Below are 19,835 nucleotides of genomic sequence, written 5' to 3'. Positions count from 1 at the left end.
ATCCACAGCCACTCCGTCTTGGATGGATTGAGTCTGAGTCTGTTTCTCCCCATCCAGACCCGTACGGCCTCCAAACAACGGGACAGCACTTCGACAGCTTCGCTGGGGTGGCCTGGGGTGGACAAGTACAGCTGAGTATCATCAGCGTACAGATGATAGCTCACCCCAAAGCCACTGATGACCTCGCCCAACGGCTTCATATAGATGTTGAACAGGAGAGGCGAGAGAATCGACCCCTGCGGCACCCCACAAGTGAGGTGCCTCGCGGTCGATCTCTGCCCTCCTGTCAACACCGTCTGCGACCGGTCAGAGAGGTAGGAGGAGAACCACCGATAAACGGTGCCTCCCACTCCCAACCCCTCCAACCGGCGCAGCAAGATACCATGGTCGATGGTATCAAAAGCCGATGAGAGATCTAACAGGACCAAGGCAGAGGAGCAACCCCTGTCCCTGGCCCTCCAGAGGTCATCCACCAACGCGACCAAAGCTGTCTCCGTGCTGTGCCCGGGCCGGAAGCCGGACTGGAACGGGTCTAGATAGACAGCTTCCTCCAGGTACTGAGGAAACTGCCACGCCACCACACTCTCTACAACCTTCGCAATAAAGCGAAGGTTGGAGACTGGACGGTAATTACCCAAAATAGCTGGGTCCAGGGAAGGCTTCTTGAGGAGGGGTCTCACCACCGCCTCTTTCAAGGCGGCGGGGAAGATCCCCTCCATCAAAGAAGCATTTATAATCCCCTGGAGCCAGCCTCGTGTCACCTCCTGAGTGGCCAGCACCAGCCAGGAGGGGCACGGGTCCAGTAAACATGTAGTGGCATGCAGCCTCCCCAGCAGCCTGTCCACGTCCTCGGGAGTCACAGAATCGAACTCATCCCAAACGGTATCAACAAGATGCGCCTCAGTCATCTCATCCGGATCATCGCAATCTTGGTCCAAGCTATCCCGGAGCTGAGCGATTTTATCGTATAGATAACCGTTAAACTCCTCGGCACGTCCCTGTAAGGGGTCATCCCGCTCCCCCTGATGAAGGAGGGAACGGGTTACCCGAAACAGGGCGGCCGGGCGGTTATCTGCCGACGCAATGAGGGAGGAAGCGTAGGAGCGCCTCGCCCCCCTCAGTGCCACTAGGTAGGTCCTTGAAAAAGACCTAACTAGTGTCCGATCAGCTTCGGAACGGCTGGACCTCCAAACGCTCTCTAGGCGTCTTCTCCGGCGTTTCATCTCTCTCAGCTCCTCAGAGAACCAAGGAGCTAATTGAGATCTGCGCCGGGTCAGAGGCCGCAAAGGCACGACACGGTCCAAAGCCCCAGCCGCGGCCTGTTCCCAGGCCGCAACTAGTTCTTCGGTCGTGCCGTGGGCAAGATCCTCAGGAAACGGCCCAAGCTCCGTCTGGAACCTCTCAGGGTCCATCAGGCGCCTGGGACGGAACCAACGTATTGGTTCCGTCTCCCTGCGGTGGTGAGTAGCGGTCTGAAAGTCTAGGCGGAGGAGAAAATGATCTGACCATGACACCGGTAACGTCACTAAATCTCTTACTACCAGATCATTAAACCACTGTCCAGAGATATAAATCAGGTCCAGCGCGGATCCCCCCGTGTGGGTAGGGCCATCAGTTATTTGAACCAGGTCCAAGGCCGTCATGGAAGCCTGGAACTCCTGAACCACTGACGACGACAAGCCGGCCGATGGCAAGTTGAAGTCACCCATGACCAAGAGTCTGGGGATCTCCACCACCACCCCGGCTAGCACCTCCAGCAGCTCAGGCAGGGCTGTAGTCACGTAGCAAGGAGCCAGGTACGCGATCAGCAGACCCATCTGATTATTATGGCCCCACTTCACAAGAAGGGATTCACAGCCGGCTATCTGAGGAACAGTGGTCTCTCTCGGCTCCAGACCCTCTTTCATAACAACCGCCACCCCTCCACCCCTACCCTGGGCCCTCGGTTGATGGAATGCTCGGAAACCTGGAGGGCACAGTTCAACTAGGGGCACACCCCCTTCTGCGCCCAACCAGGTCTCCGTAATGCCCATAAAGTCCATGGATTCCCCCTGAATAAGGTCACAAATCAGGGGGGCTTTATTAACCACGGACCGGGCATTACATAACATCAGCCGGAGGCCCGGGCTCTGAGGATCCTGGCCTACCGGGGAACGGGAAAAGACTGGGGGGCCGGAGCACATGATCGCTTTTAAACAGCGAGCACGAGCTCCCAGAAAGCGATATGGCCCCTTGCTTCCGCCATATCTGCCCCTCCCACTTACCGTACAGATGGAACCAACTTCCACCTCTGGAACATACCCCTCACCCCCCTCCCTCGGACCTAATGGATAAACGCCGGGAACAGTTTCCGGGACTAGACCTGCCCTCCCCGACGGGTTCTTCCCCACCCGACACTACCTCCCCTTTAAAAAACCCTTATTAAAAAACCTATATACAAAGCCCCACAAATTCTTCTTCCTTGCATGCCACCTCTCCGGGTCCCAAGACCCCTCGTTAAGGCCGGCCCTTGATAACCCAGAGGGCCATTCCTGCGAGGCGGGGGAACCTCGCAGTCGAAGAAGTTCGGCAGACGTATATTTCATGCGATTAAGATGTAAATGATGTAAATGACAGCGGGGAAAAAAAGGGAAATCCCAGGTCGATAGATGGTATCGCGGACAACAGGCAGAACCCGAATAGTTACAGACCATGGCAAAAGGCCGGTACGGCAACAGTCTGATGGAATAAAGGATGGAAGTTGGGCTGGTGGATTCTGCCCATGGTATCGCCCGTTAACTAAAGTCAAAGTTCCGCCTGCCCGAGCAGTCCATATCCAAACCGGCGGTAGCCGTGCCACTAAAGAAAATGCGGCAAACCGTCCGGCCGCACGCGGTAATGACAAACAGTCCAGCAGTAAAACCGCAGTCCGGTCCAACTCTTTCCAGAGGGCGCCATCCCCCCCCCGGCATAGAATGGACCCCGCCATCTGCCATCGAAAGGGTCGTTGGTATCAATGCTGTTAACAGAGCCGCTAAAAAGATCAGCGGCCCGCTCCCCGCCGCCGATGTCATGATGGCCGGCTGCAGCAAGCCAGCCATTTCTAGTGCGCGCCACTCCGCGCCCTTCCAAAATGGCCGCCGCCGTTCGTCGCAGATGATCATGGCCGCCGATGGTAATGGCCGCCAACGATGTCATTGGTGTTAATGTCAAAACTGCAGATGGTATCCTTGCCGCTAGACGCTTCCGCCGATGCAAGGCACGCTGCCAAACGCGCCGGGTAATTGGCCGCTGGTGACTCATGCGGCCGCCTGGTAGCGAACCGCGAACCGGCCTAACTCCTCTCAGCGGGCGCCACTCCGCGCCACGCCCAGCCAAAATGGCCGCCGCCATCCGTCCGCCGCTCGCCCGCTCGCCCGACATTCCAACCCCATTCCCGGCAGCCGGGGGTCTAACGAGACCCAAAGGTGTCCCTCCAGCTGTCGGGAGGATGATCTACGGGGCGGTAGGTCTGGGCGAGCCGCGGTCCGACTCAGCTCTTCTCGGCGGGCTCTTCTCAGCGGGCGCCGTTCCGCGCCCCGCCCAGCCAAAATGGCCGCCGCCATCCGCCGTCCGCCCTTCACCCGACACTCCTGCCCCGTTCCCGACAGCTGGGGGTCTAGCAAGCCCCAAAGGTCTCCCTCCAGCTGTCGGGACAATAATCCACGGGGCGGTAGGTCTGGGGAGCTTGGGAGCAACTTCTGCGGCTTCCCGGCAGGGAAAAGACCCGACCCGCTGTCAGCATGGTTTTCAAAACGCCGCCATCCTGCGCATGCGTAGAAGAAGAACGTTTTTCTATCTCGATGGGCGTTTTTCTATCTCGATGGCTGCTCTGATTATTTAATAAAAAAACGCCCACACAGCATGAACAAACGAGATGATACCTCCCGCCTACCAGCCATTTGGAAACCCGCCCTTATTGACAAACGAGTCCTTAACACGAGGAATGACACCAGACCCACACTCATGAAGTCCACATAGGATGTCACCACCACACATCCACCCAGAAAGCAGACCCAAACCCACACTGATCAGGAAGCACGACCAAGGACCAGAAGCCAGACCGCAGCTGCAACATTAGCCATTTCAAACCCCTCCAATCCATACATGCAGCAGACTGACACCCACTATGAAGATGGAGCACGACCACGAACACGAAGCCAAGCAGTGCAGCTCACCAGCTCAAATCCCCCTGCAACTCAGACTAATCTGAGCACAAACAAGCCCCCACCCAAACAGGACACATCTCCAGCCAATCAGAGCACAGCCAAGCTCCCACCCAATCAGTTCAAACCCCCACTAGCAGTTAAAAAGGAAGAAACAGCTGCAATCACACATTGCTCCCAGAAAGCGATATGGCCCCTTGCTTCCGCCATATCTGCCCCTCCCACTTACCGTACAGATGGAACCAACTTCCACCTCTGGAACATTTAAAACTCTTTCCAGAGGCGCCATCCCCCGGCATAGAAGAAGAACGTTTTCTATCTCGATGGCTGCTCTGATTATTTAATAAACGCCCACACAGCATGAACAAACGAGATGATACCTCCGCCTACCAGCCATTTCTAGTGCGCGCCACTCCGCGCCACGCCCAGCCAAAATGGCGCCGCCATCCTGCGCATAGAAGAAGAACGTTTTCTATCTCGATGGCTTCTCTGATTATTCTGTTAAAAACGCCCACACAGCATGAACAAACGAGATGATACCTCCCGCCTACCAGCCATTTCTAGTGCGCGCCACTCCGCGCCACGCCCAGCCAAAATGGCCGCCAACGATGTCATTGGTGTTAATGTCAAAACCGCAGATGGTATCCTTGCCGCTAGACGCTTCCGCCGATGCAAGGCACGCTGCCAAAGCGCCGGGTAATTGGCGCTGGTGACTCATGCGGCCGCCTGGTAGCGAACCGCGAACCGCCTAACTCCTCTCAGCGGGCGCCACTCCGCGCCACGCCCAGCCAAAATGGCCGCCGCCATCCTGCGCATAGAAGAAGAACGTTTTCTATCTCGATGGCTTCTCTGATTATTCTGTTAAAAACGCCCACACAGCATGAACAAACGAGATGATACCTCCCGCCTACCAGCCATTTCTAGTGCGCGCCACTCCGCGCCCTTCCAAAATGGCCGCCGCCGTTCGTCGCAGATGATCATGGCCACCGATGGTAATGGCCGCCAACGATATCATTGGCGTTAATGTCAAAACCGCAGATGGTATCCTTGCCGCTAGACGCTTCCGCCGATGCAAGGCACGCTGCCAAAAGCGCCGGGTAATTGGCCACTGGTGACTCATGCGGCCACCTGGTAGCGAACCGCGAACCAGCCTAACTCCTCTCAGCGGGCGCCACTCCGCACCACGCCCAGCCAAAATGGCCGCCGCCATCCGTCTGCCGCTCGCCCACTCGCCCGACATTCCAACCCCATTCCCGGCAGCCAGGGGTCTAACGAGACCCAAAGGTCTCCCTCCAGCTGTCGGGAGGATGATCTACGGGGCGGTAGGTCTGGGCGAGCCGCGGTCCGACTCAGCTCTTCTCGGCGGGCTCTTCTCAGCGGGCACCGTTCCGCGTCCCGCCCAGCCAAAATGGCCGCCGCCATCCGCCGTCCGCCCTTCGCCCGACGCTCCTGCCCCGTTCCCGACAGCTGGGGGTCTAGCAAGCCCCAAAGGTCTCCCTCCAGCTGTCGGGACAATAATCCACGGGCGGTAGGTCTGGGGAGCTCGGGAGCAACTTCCGCGGCTTCCCGGCCAGGAAAAGACCCGACCCGCTGTCAGCATGGTTTTCAAAACGCCGCCATCCTGCGCATGCATAGAAGAAGAACGTTTTTCTATCTCGATGGGCGTTTTTCTATCTCGATGGCTTCTCTGATTATTTAATAGAAAAACGCCCACACAGCATGAACAAACGAGATGATACCTCCCGCCTACCAGCCATTTGGAAACCCGCCCTTATTGACAAACGAGTCCTTAACACGAGGAATGACACCAGACCCACACTCATGAAGTCCACACAGGATGTCACCACCACACATCCACCCAGAAAGCAGACCCAAACCCACACTGATCAGGAAGCACGACCAAGGACCAGAAGCCAGACCGCAGCTGCAACATTAGCCATTTCAAACCCCTCCAATCCATACATACAGCAGACTGACACCCACTATGAAGATGGAGCACGACCACGAACACGAAGCCAAGCAGTGCAGCTCACCAGCTCAAATCCCCCTGCAACTCAGACTAATCTGAGCACAAACAAGCCCCCACCCAAACAGGACACACCTCCAGCCAATCAGAGCACAAAAAAACCCCATCCAATCAGAGCACAGCCAAGCTCCCACCCAATCAGTTCAAACCCCCACTAGCAGTTAAAAAGGAAGAAACAGCTGCAATCACACATTGCTCCCAGAAGCACGAAGCTGTAAACACCTAGCCTGAAGATGACGAATGAGACTTCGTCGAAACATCGCCAAGACACTTCCAATTTTACGCGGGAGAAAACCTGAATAACCAAAGACCTATATATATATATATATATATATATATATATATATATATATATATATATATATATATATATATATATATATATATATATCCCTGAATTACAAACTCCAATGACATGTAACCCATTGACTTCACATATTTTACTATAAAATGTGGTTTACAAATCACAACATATAGCTTACATCCTGTGCTTCTCATCCCATTTGTGGCAGACAAAATTCAGAAGAAAGTAATTGAATTGCATTATAATCTTTTGATAAAAAAGGGTGGATATCTGAGGGACATTTGTCTCCAATATTTTTCCCCTAACTGATATGTCCCAACAGAATGAATACACTCCAGGCCCCTTCTAATACTGTCATCTTTGTGGGAGTAAGGAAAAAATGCCTTCTCTAACTAAGCCCCACCTTCTGGAACAGCGTCCTGTCAGGGACAAGGACTGTGTTCTTTCTGTTAAGATTATGAAAATCTCTGAAAAGCCCAATAGGATCTTAGGCTTAGACATATTATTGTTCGGCTAGGGCCCCTATTTTGTTTGATTTGCGTTGTTTATAACATTGCTGTAGCCTGGGCTGTTGGTTTGGTTTGATATTATACCTGTTTTATGGATTTTCCTGTTTTGTACACAGCTCAGTTTCCACTGGGCAGCTAATAAATAAAATATGACAATGGGTGTACAAGGCCTCTGGAACATTTAAAACTCTTTCCATCTATCAGAAAATAAGCTGAAACCATACCACTAAAACATGAATCAATATAGCTGAATTTTAACAATACAGTGTTTAGGCAAAAATGTTTAACTAAAAATGGGAAAGGAAACATCAGTTTTCTGAGAGATGAACTAATGTTCTTCCCATTCCAAAAACTTTCAATAAACCTTTTAAAATGGCAAAAATTTATGCCCTCTGATGACATTGGAAGGTTATCAGTAATCAGGAGAGTGATTGGAAGGTTATCAGTAATCAGGAGAGTGAGTTACATCTACAGTCTATGCAAATTTGTTCATCTTGAGCTCGGTGTTATGGTAAACGCAATCTAATAATATTACTGTATTGGTGCAGATTCGTGAGCTAGAAAATGAGCTAGAGGTAGAAGTTCGTCGAAATACTGAGTCTCAGAAAGGAGTCCGCAAATATGAGAGGCGCATCAAGGAGTTGACTTACCAGGTAATTCTAGTTTAGTGATCTTAAAATATTGCAGTAAAATAGTAAAATAACACTTTTTTCCAGATACTATACACTCATGTATATAAAGCAACATTTCTTAAGAAATTCACGAACCTCAGTAGAGGTTTATTTATTACTATTAAGTTAACTTATTACTATAGCATAAGTAAATTTATGTTATTAATCTTTGTTAAATAATTTAGTGTAACTTCTGTTAACTTTCAAGAATGGAAAACAGAAATGATTAATAGTATCAGTTAGTAGATAGAGTAAACATTAGGAGTCCATGATTGTTATGTTGGAAGATGACATACTTCTTATCATATTAAGTGTGAAGACTTTTCCTTAAAATGGTATTAAACTTAATAGTCCCTTAATATAGCCAACTCTAGGTTGGAAAATAGTCCTGGAAAAAGTTCAGTTAACGTTCTAACTGATATCTATGGCCTATAGTTATTGTCCCAACAGGGGTATCATCTTCAGTTATAGCAGATGATGAAAATTGTACTTGTGTCCTTCAAATTTTTTTTAAAAAAAACCATGTAATTAAAGTGTGCAAGAGTGTATGATTAGTCCACTAGTTTCTCTCATGTGAACTGTGGTGATATTTTGGTTAATTTAAATACATACTTCATGTTTGTATTTTATTGCTTTCTGGAAGGAAAGAGGACTACCATTTTTTTTATATTTCACTGTGGTAAAGATTGTGATTCTTTACCTATTCTTTCCTTTACTCTCATTTGTTGATATGATAAACACAGCAGTCCAATGAAGGTCATCCTGAGCTACCTGGAGGAATGACAAGATGAAATGTAATAAAAATAAAGAGTTATATCTTAAGAAACAACATTTTGGACTTCCAGCAAAGAAAACTGCTTTACCTGTTAGGCTAGCATTTGTGCATAACTCAAGGTTGCTGACGTTAATCCTTTATTTATTAAAAGGCAGAAGAAGACAAAAAGAATTTGACAAGAATGCAGGAGCTAATTGATAAATTGCAACTGAAAGTAAAAAGCTACAAGCACCAAGCAGAAGAAGCTGTAAGTGGTATAGTAATCATTATTGTACATTTAGTTTTTGTTTTTTTCCCCTAAATTTTATTACATACATTCTATCTTTTTATGGTATTTCCAAAAGTCCTGGAGTTTTCAAAACCGGAGCCATTTTGTTTAAAGAAGTGCCCGAACATTAGAAATACAGAAAATTACAATTGGAATGTGTACAATTGTAACAAATACAATTATGAGATGGAATAATTTATCTTAGCACGATAAGTGAAAGAGGTCACTCTATTTTCTGTTTCTGCCTCAGTAGAGACTGATAGATCTTGCTTATTACCCTGCAGAATAGAAACAAAGCAATATGTGTGTTTACTGAAAGCTGAAATCCCATGGTTGCATATACAACTTGCACACAAGATTTTCTCAAAGGTAGATCAATCTTCTTAAAAGCAATGCAGTCAGGTTAACCTTTGCTGGCTGAGGAACTCTTTGAGTTGAAGTCCACAAGTCTTAAAAGAGCCAAGTTTGCAGACCCCTGGGTTAAACCATGTTTCTTCCTTAAAATCTAGGTGTTAATTTTTGCTGAGTCGTAAATCCACTTATGTGTGTGCATTTACACAAACACACTATTATTTAGATCATTGCTTCCCTGTTCTGTGGATGCTGCTTAGTTCAAAGCAGAGGTGGGTTTCAGCAGGTTCTGACCAGTTCTGGAGAACCGGTAGCGGAAATTTAGTTTGGAGAACTAAATTTAGTTCAGAGAACCGGTAGTAAAAATTCTGACTGGCCTGCCCCCATCTTTTCTCTGCCTCCCAAGTCCCAGTAGATTGGGAAGAAATGGGGATTTTGCAGTATCCTTCCCCTGGAGTGGGGTGGGAATGGAGATTTTACAGTATCCTTCCCCTGCCATGCCCACCAAGTCACACCCACCAAGCCATGCCATGCCCACCAAGCCACATCCACAGAACCGGTAGTAAAAAATTTTGAAATCCACCACTGGTTCAAAGGGACAGCTGTGGAAAATAAGGATGAAAGGAATTCCTCCTTTGAAAACTAAAAAAGCAAAATAGTGTAAGCTGTAACTGAGAAAGTAAATGATGAATCCATTTTCATGCAAATGAATAGAAATATAATAGAAAATAACGTTTTGTAATAGACTTGAAAACGGTTATATTTAGTTTTTATTAGATTAGATTCTGATAAATATTTAAATGTAATTTAAATATAATAATGCAACACCTGAATAGGGTAAGTTCAAAATCTATATATAGTGACTACAAGAGTGAACGATTAAACTTTCAAAATAAATTTAGTCAGTTCATGACAATGCTTGATCAGCATTTCATTCCATACTTTAATGATGACAATTTTGACTTTATACTTGAAAAAGTAATAATTTCTTGTACATTTATAAAACCTTAATTCTGCTTACTAATCTGTGTTAATTCTACACTTTGATATCTTCTGTTTAATTATTCAGCTCAGAAATCTTGATTTAAGCATGGTTTATTAAATAGACCACGCATGCTTAGCCTTATGCACCATGCTAGGCTATAAAGGAGGAAATGTGCAACCAGAACCATATGCAGCCCCCAAATGATACCCAGATATATCAAAATAGAAATAGAAATAATCAAATTATATTTTTGTAAAGGAGGAAAACATTTATATATATCATTCAGTGATATCAACAAGATCAGGGGTCTCCAACCTTGGTCCCTTTACCTTGCACTTAGAAATACACAATCTTCTCTCAAATAAACAATTTGGCTTCAGGAAAAAATTATCATGCAATTTACCACTTTTCCACTGTAAAAACCTATGGACTACAAATCTTGATCTAGGTAAATCAATAGATGCAATATACATAGACTTCTGTAAAGCTTTTGACTCAGTAGTACATGATAAACTTCTCCTAAAATTAAAATCCTATGGCATTTCAGGACCCTTACACAACTGGATATCTGCTTTTCTGTCAAACAGACAACAAATAGTTAAAATTGGTAATGCTCTATCAAATCCTGTTCCTGTCAAGAGTGGTGTTCCTCAAGGTAGCGTTCTTGGACCAACTCTCTTTATAATATACATAAATGATCTTTGTGATCATATCTCAAGTAACTGTGTTCTCTTTGCTGATGATGTCAAACTTTTCAACACCACTGACAATACATCCACAATTCAAAAGGACCTTGATCATCTAACTGCTTGGTCTAAAATTTGGCAACTACAAATCTCAACCAGTAAATGCTCAGTCTTGCATATTGGAAGAAAGAACCCAATCACAAAGTACATGCTTGATGGACATTGCCTCGCAGATGACCCCCACCCTGTCAAAGACCTTGGAGTTTTTACATCTAACGATTTAAGTGCCAAAGCCCACTGCAACTATATAGCAAAAAAGGCTCTAAGAGTTGTTAACTTAATTCTACGTAGCTTCTTTTCAAAAAACACCACGCTACTGACCAGAGCATATAAAACATTTGCTAGGCCAATTCTTGATTACTGCTCTCCTGTCTGGAACCCATACCATATATCTGATATCAACACAGTTGAGCGTGTCCAAAGGTATTTTACGAGAAGAGTTCTCCACTCCTCCGAAACCAATAAAATACCTTATTCCACCAGACTTGATATCCTGGGTCTAGAAAACTTGGAACTTTGTCGCCTTCGGCAGGACCTGGGTTTAGCTCATAAAATCATCCGTTGTAATGTCCTTCCTGTCAATGACTTCTTTAGTTTCAATAACAATATCACAAGAGCTACCAACAGATTTAAACTCAATGTCAACCGCTCCAGTTTAGATTGCAGAAAACACGATTTCTGCAACAGAATTATCTATGCTTGGAATGCATTACCTGACTCTGTGGTTTCTTCTCATAACCCCAAAAGCTTTACTCAAAATCTATCCACGGTTGACCTTTTAAGACTTGTTTAAGGCTTTGCTGGCTGAGGGACTCTGGGAGTTGAAGTCCACAAGTCTTAAAGGGACCAAGGTTGGAGACCCCTGTACAAGAGGTTAAAAAACAAAAAAGTGAGTGACATTATTTCAGGTACAAAAAAGGCCAGAGCTTCAATCATGCAACTGTGATTGCCATCCTGACTTATTTTTGTTCCCCCTGTAGACACCATTGATACAACTGGAGGACAGAAGTCATTTTTTAAAAAAATTCTAATTAAATTTAAAAGCAAATGAAATGATGTCAAATGTGGGGATTATCCTATTAAGACCCATTATTTCTATCAAAAAAAAAATCCTTCCAACAAGCCTTTTTTTATAAACCACAATGGTTAGATTTATCCATTACGCCAAGCCAAAACCAAACAAGCCAATTATGAAATGCAACTCAGTGTCTCTCCTTAGTAGCTTCATAGATTGGTATAAATGAAAGTGCTTTCCAGCACAATATCATTAAATATTTAACCATGAAGTACAGCAGCCTTTTCCAGCTTAATGCTTTTTAAGGGTGTTGGATTACAATTCAGTTCAATATATCTGAAAGGCAGTTTGCTATGTATAAACCTGATTTGTCTTGCCTGTATGTTTCAGAGGACCTTTGCTTCTTGATTGTCAAAGTCAAATATTGTTATATCCTTTTTTCCCCAACAGGAAGCTCAAGCTAATCAATACCTTACAAAATATAGGAAACAGCAGCATGAGCTGGATGATGCCGAAGAACGAGCTGAGATTGCTGAATCTCAGGTTAATAAGCTCCGGACCAAGTCAAGAGACATTGGCCTGAAAAAGGTATGAAGTGGAAAAAAATGATTCTGCTAGAATCTCTAAAAGGACAGTAAGGGAGAGGAGCAAAGATAGGCAGAGTATCCAGAATCTGCCACTGAAATTAATTTTTTCCAAGGTGAAAGCCATTCCTGATTCTCCTCTGCCTGGTCCCTTTAGAGGAGAAGGCCATTCCTGTCAGATGGGATGAGAACTGAGATTCAAAAATGGAGCATTGGGCCACTAAATTAGACTTTTCCATCTAGGTAACTTGAGTAAAAAAACCCATCATTTGTTATTTCTCCATCAGTCTACAGTATTCCCCTAATGCATCTGGAAAAACGTTATGATTAGAAAGACTATGCTAGGCTGGAGTGAGTAACGACGCACTCTTTCTACTCTTGCTGAGCTAAAAGCATTATATATTACATGAGTATCATTTGAAATAAAGTGCTGTTCAGCACAGAAACCAAAAGGTATTATTTCAGTCTGGACTACTAGTATTTAAAAAGGTATCCACCATGTATTAAACAGCCATGATTTGCCCATGTAATTGTATTTTTAAAATGACTGTAATTAATATTACAATTAATAACTAAAGATGCAATCTAGGACTATTAAAACAATTTGGGAGCTGACAAAGGATTTTTTAAATTCGAATTTGTGCCACAAACCAGCTTTAAAAGTGGTTAATACTGTAGCTGATTTTAAGATAGGGGCAATTAAATTTCATGTTATCTTGTTTTATCATGTTATTTTCTCCGATGGTGGTGGATATTGACAAAAAGAATTTATTCACTCACTTTACCCAATGAAAGCTCGGAAAAGAACAGTGGAGACTAAAAAAGTGGCCTCTTGTGGCAAATTGCATAATCATTGGTTGTTGTCATGGTCACCATTTGGAGGGCTCCCCAGAGGGCCAGTTGAGAACATAAAAATGCCTTCAGTCTGTATAAATAACAAAAGCTCATAACCTCACACACTACCTATAATAGACATAGCAGGTCCACTGCAGATTCACCATTTCTGCAGGTTATACGAGTGCCTACATCTTCTGTTGCTTCCTTTTAAAGAGATTACAAATATTACAATAAAATCACAGCTTGGTGTCATAATATAGGGAGGATATGCAAAATCTAACAATTTTGAGAAACTTGGAGGCGGTTAACCTTTTTCCAATTCAAAATGTAAAAATTCATGCAGAATATTTAACCTGTCTGCCTGTCTTTCCCTCGCTATCTTGCCACTTTCCCCCCAAATATTACTCAGTCATGAGACCATAAAAAGAGCTTGGTTTTTATCTAGTCCAACATTCTGATTTCATGAAGGCCAAATCTGGACTACTAGTATTTAAAAAGGTACCCACCATGTATTAATCAGCCATGCTTTGCCCATGTAATTGTACTTTTAAAACGAATCGTGGGAGGGCAATTACGTTATTTACAAAATTCTGCTTCTGATTTTTAAGTATTGCAGAAAATATTACAACCTGAAATTCATATCTGTTAATGGAGGAAATATACACTAAATAGGTTTGTAAATCAGACCTGACATTAGTTAAAACGAAGATTTAATGTTTCTAGGTGCCCAATTCAATTTTGCATGTCAAGATGCCATCCTTATTTTAACAAGAACCACTTCTGGGAAGATATAAAAAGACATTGAATTACAAATCTCAATATGACACTAATTCATAAAGTTGTGCTTGTTAGCAATATTCTGTTTGAAAGATTAGAAGGGTTTCACTTCTCAAACGGTTTGCTTCTCATAATCTAATTGTAAGTAGGTGCCAGAATTAGTGGAAGGCAGGTCATTAATTTGAGTTCAGCAACTGTACCAGTGAAGACAATTATAGACAACACAAGCTGGCTACATTGTTGTGTTGCTTCAGAAACTCTCAGAATAAAGCAGCTAGGCTGCGAGGAAGAGGACAAGCATAGAAGTAAGACACACATATTCTACTGCACATTGTGGGCAATAGTGTAATATGGCTGGTGTAGAAAGAAGTGGATTTTAATGACAGCAGAGAAAGCAGGCAGCTGATATGAACAAAATGGCTTTGAAAGCTGAAAGTTTGTATGGTATATAGGAAAGCTTTTGATAACGAGGCTGTAATGGCAGATTGGATGGCACCATTGTATTGCTGCAAATCTTTGTAGAGTTCAGTTCACTAGCTGGAGAAGTTTTGGCAAATATGAGCAGTGGTAAATATTGGTAGGCAGTGAAGTTGATGAGGCTGACTGGCATACAGGTATCTTTCCGTACTGAATAGATGTATTAAGCAACAGCAGAGAAAGATTGACAGTAGTTCCCAATTCTTAAGAAGAATGCCTGTACAAAAAGGGCCATTCATAGCCTAAACCTCTTTCCCAGAAGGAGAAAGCATTTGAAGGAAAGGCTTATTCCTAATCTTGTCTCTGTTCTTTAAGCATTATGTATTGAGGCTTTGTTTTTCTTAAAAGCATTGGCGCTTTAAGCAAAGTTCAATTTTGACTCGTTTCCCTATTCTTAAAAGCAGTGAACCTTTGGCATAAGATCTATTGTTAGACTTGTACCTATTCACTCGGTGCTGAGTTTAATATTTAGAAATTGTAACATTGGCACTAGTCTCACATGAGTTAAGCCTTATGGCCAAATTTAAAAAGATGTTAGTGAAAGGTGGTATTTGGGACATATCCCAAACATTATGGGGCCTACACTGTCAGAACTGCAAAATGTGCATCCCAAAATTCCATTTAAATCATATATCAATTTGCAATGGTGGGAAGATATGCTATTACTCACATGATCTGATATCTAGCTGGGTTATCCCAACAGCTAACTTTAAGAAACACCAGGTATATTGTCATTTCATAAGAACATATGAATGATGGGCTGTTGAAATATTGAGTGCCGTCCTGATCACCCATTTACAGGTAATGCTGGTTAGAAAGTCTTCCAGGTGTTCCTGACTGATCCTGAGTTGCAGTAGGTAGAGAACACAAAATAGGGATCATTTCCTGTCTTCTCAAAGTGATCCCATGCAATTCCATTTCCACATTTCTTGAGTCAGTCTGAAGCCTACAACTTTGTTGCCACTTTGTTGCCACTGCAAGCCAAAGTTTCAAAGGAAGAAGTTGTGTACTATCCCTTAATTGAGGAGACCTTGGAGAGAAGTGTATATGTACATGTTTAGCATATCTGCATCCCTATAAGTTGGTATTTACTCTAGACATCTGCTGGTTCTGTGGGTGTGGCTTGGTGGCATGGCTTGGTGGGCATAGCAGGGGAAGGATACTGCAAAATCCCCATTTCCTCCTGATCAGCTGGGACTCAGGAGGCAGAGAATAGATGGGGCCGGGGCTAGTCAGAGGTGGTATTTACCGGTTCTCTGAATTGCTCAAAATTTCCACTACCAGTTCTCCAGAACTGGTCAGAACCTGCTGAATACCACCTCTGTATGCAAGTTATATTAATAAGCAAGTATGTGCTGCCTGAGAAACATTTTTTTTTAAAAAAAACAGGAGAGTGAAGGGGAATAAAAGATGCAATTGAGTGACTGAAAGAAGTGCAGAAAGACTGAACATGGAACTTAAAAGCAGGCATTAATATTCTATAGAGAAGACACATAATGTTTAGATAGGATAAAAGTACATGGGTATGAAGAAAGGGAAAGAAAATCACCCTTGTGGGCAGAAGAATCTAGGAGTGGAATGGTTTTGCTTGCACAAAGAACAGCAACATGTCCCTTCATGAATATTTTGATAGACAAGAGCTGTCGAACTCTCCTCCTATTGTTAGCAGTGCATTGTACCACTTAACCCCCTCTCAGTTGTCCTGAGGACAAATACAAAAAAAATCACTCAAAGCAGTGACACAATCATTGTAGGATATAGAAAGCACCATCAGTACAATTTAATTTGGATGCAAGCTTTAGATAGTCAAATGTAGAAAATCTTCAGGAAAACCATTTGGACCCTGGCCAATGAAACAGAAAGGATTCTGGGAAGATGAAACCAGTAAACTAATCTGAGTGCAAGTAACTTCCATCTTTACTCCATTTTCTCCTTTACCATAAATTTTGACCTGGCATCTCATGATATTGTATTAATGCAACTGAGTTAGGAAGGATCATAAAATGAAAGAAGTTAACTGTCATACATTCCTTGTTTTACTTTTAGGCAGGCAAACTTTAGGACAGTGACAGAAAATGGTTAAAGAAGGGAGTGCAGTTACTCCAGTATATTCCAGATACTATTTCATTTGTCTTGCATATAAATCCACGATAGCAACATAAACATTGCTAAAGATGTCTAACACATTTTTAATGATGATTTGGGAGCCAAAGTATTAGTTCAGGGTAACATGAGTTATGTAAATATCAGATTAGGAAGATATAAAAGATGAACTCATGCTGAAGCTACTACAAATATTGCAACTAGACAGCTTTTTGCAATGGAGGTGGTTTTATAGAACAATTACTTTACAAGCCTTGATATAAACATGTGTTAGTTACCCCACAGTGTGGCTGCTGTACCATAGTAGACTGATTTTCCTTTTGAGATATTTTTTATTAACTGTAATAAAATTTATGTTTTAGTAAAAAAAGTGCCTCAGACAATGATTTGAAGATAAAGTTATATGTGTCTAAGACCCCAGAGAAATGTATGCCATGATGTGCTTCAAGAACTCTAAATATGTTCTATAAAGTGTAAGATAATCAATGAACTGAAGCACGCATACCACAGGTTTCTCACTAAACAGCAGTCGCTCACAATCCAGTGATAAATCTTTCAGGCACAGAAGATGTCCTTAATGCTCTACCTATCTGTGAGCAGATCAAGAGTTGGATGCCACCGTTTACTAAACAATTATGCACGGAGCAAGTTACATTTCTTAAATATACATGATATACATGATTTCTTATGCCAAAGTGTTTTCCACAAAGGAAACCAAGACTACTAGCCTTTGCAGTTTGTAGTGAAAGTCAGCTCATATGTGCCCAAACAGAAGCCATATTTCTTCATGACTTCAAAATGCCACTAGTGAGGAACTAAAAACTTTGTTTTCATTTTTAATAGAAAATTCTGTACATATTTACTCATAAGGAAAATTATCTGAGTTTAACAGGGCTATTCTCATAGTGTTAGTGTTAAAAAAACTGTTTTAAGAATTTGTGTAGGATAGATACAGGATCATTGGGCCATCTGACTAATATGTTCAACACTGGCAGGCAGAAGCTATCAGGTTCTAAAACATTTTTTTACTTTAACTGCCTAAACAGAGATTAAGGGTTTTCTAAATGTAATCTACTTCATCGCATTCCTTTCCTATTGTTCTTTCCTTACAATGGTAATTTATATTGTATCTAAATTGTACTGTTGTGTTTTATGATATTTCAGGTTCACAATGAAGAATAAATATACTTTCCTTGAATAACTGATGGTTGGAATGGTGTTCACAAAGAGAGCACTCATCAATACTGAAGCAGAAGAAAACTGATTTTTAATGAATAAAAGCCAACATCTATATACTGCTGTTGTCCTTGTTCTATTATAAAAATACATTTTTCAAGGCTTGACGTAAAAATGTTTTGTTCTGTCCATTATTTTGCATGTTGAGATTCATTTAAAATATTGGAGAAAAGGTGCACACTTCAGTAGAGAATATATTTTGAGTAATCCCTGCTGAAATTAATGGAAATTGCTCAGCAGCTGTGCTTTCTTTCAAGCTCTTGCCTCTTTACTAGCCTTATGAATCACATCACCAATTATGAACAAACCAGAGGTGATCACACAGCTTAAGGTCATGGTGATTAAAAGCAAAAAAATGTTTCAGAAAGTAGTAAAGCAAACTAAATGATCCTGAATGAAGCCTAAGTGTTTTGGTAAGGTAAATACTTAAAGGATAATTATACATAAAGATAGATTCCACAAGAAGAATGATTAAAGAGCAACCTTAAGTGTTGTGTCCTCGCACCTACGACCGGTTGCAGCCAGGATGACTCACGACCAATCAGAGTGTTTGAAGCGCCGGCAACCGAAAGAGCGGGAAACCGAGGGAGTTCCTATTGGCTGGCGTTTTGACAGCTAGCTAGCCAGGGTGCTGAAGTCTGTCAGCGGTTATTCAGTTCAGTTCTGTGTATTATAGCTCCGTTAGAGCCGTGTATTTTTTCCTTCCTGTTGTTCGTGAATAAAGGAGAGGTCTGTTTGAACTGGCGGTCTGTAAGTCCTCTTAATATTTAATACTGGCGACGAAGGTTTGGGAACGCCAACCCGAGTTTTTTTGCCACTCGAAATTGGTTTATTGTGCCATTCACGTTAGGATCTGTCACCTCACAGCTTCCTCATGGCGAACAATTTGCGATTTTTTCGCCATTCGTCCCGTCAGCTGAATTGTGGGGCGTGTATGTTGAAACGTTTGGATGTTTTCTCCTTGCTAACAATTTATCTGACCTTCCCCCGGCCAGGAAGCTTGGATATTTTTTGAGTTCTTGCGGCAGCGACGTTTTCTCAACGGCACGTACCCTTGCTTTTCCACAACTGGTATCCGATCTCTCCTGGGACACTTTAATAGAGAAACTGCGGGCACATTCGCTAGCGCGTGCCAAATTGCCCAGCGACATGCCTTTCCTCGCGGCGTGCAAACGGAGGGACAGACTGTCACCAACTTTGTCGCTTTGCTGCGAGCTGCCGCTCTCCACTGCGGTTTTGAGGCCCTCGAGAACATGTTACTGGATCAATTTGTATACGGCCTCAAGGACTTAAAGCTCCAGCGCCGTTTACTGGCGAAGGGATTTAACCCTCAAGTCTGCTGTAGAAGAGGCAGAAGCAGCTGAGATGGCAGAGAGGTCTTCCGCTGAGCTCCAGCGTGCCCAAATGAGACCGGCAAGCAGTGGACAGCCACTGTTTGTGAATTATGGGGACTCCGTTCCAGACGGGTTCCCAGAGGATGACGAGGACGTCCGTCGCCTTAACATGGCACCTAGGCGGCAGAGCGGCCCCATGACTTATTACCCGACCTCCCAATGCCTAGGTTGCGGCGACCATGCCAGGGATGACTGTAGGTTCAGGACGGCCGTTTGCCGTCGCTGCGGGAGACGCGGTCACCTGGCCAGGGTCTGCAGGGCCACCATGCCAACCCAAGGACCTGCCCGCCAACCGGCCAAGCCGCGGGGAGGATTCCGGCCACAAACTCCACGCCGAGGAATTCTTCCGCTGTGGCCCATTGTGAGGAGGAAGTCTTCGTTAACTACGCTTTTCCCGTAGGTCCAGCTAATAAATTGTACATCTCCGTTCGTCTAGAGGGAGCACCGTGCACCATGGAAGTGGATACAGGGTCATCCCGTTCGCTTATCTCCTGGACCACGTTGAAACGCATTTTGCCAAATGTCTCCAAGACCGGGTTGCAACCCTGCTCTGTCATCTTACGTGACTATCAAGGGGGGGCAATTCCAACGAT

At 44.0% G+C, this 19,835-nt stretch overlaps 1 protein-coding gene across 1 annotated transcript in view; it reads left to right on the top strand.

The window, feature by feature from the left end:
* MYH15 (myosin heavy chain 15) overlaps positions 1 to 17,911 on the top strand; it is a 107,257-nt gene extending 89,346 nt beyond the window's left edge. The window contains exons 40-43 of the mRNA XM_058186017.1: positions 7,572 to 7,676; positions 8,621 to 8,716; positions 12,285 to 12,422; positions 17,777 to 17,911. Of these exons, the coding sequence (XP_058042000.1) occupies positions 7,572 to 7,676; positions 8,621 to 8,716; positions 12,285 to 12,422; positions 17,777 to 17,794 (357 nt within the window). The 3' untranslated portion in view covers positions 17,795 to 17,911. The remainder of the gene's footprint in view (positions 1 to 7,571; positions 7,677 to 8,620; positions 8,717 to 12,284; positions 12,423 to 17,776) is intronic.
* Positions 17,912 to 19,835: the final 1,924 nt, after the last annotated feature.

The sequence above is a fragment of the Ahaetulla prasina genome, chromosome 5 (genome assembly GCF_028640845.1).
Source record: "Ahaetulla prasina isolate Xishuangbanna chromosome 5, ASM2864084v1, whole genome shotgun sequence".
Lineage (NCBI taxonomy): Eukaryota > Metazoa > Chordata > Lepidosauria > Squamata > Colubridae > Ahaetulla > Ahaetulla prasina.
This window is presented reverse-complemented; position numbering and strand designations above follow the sequence as displayed.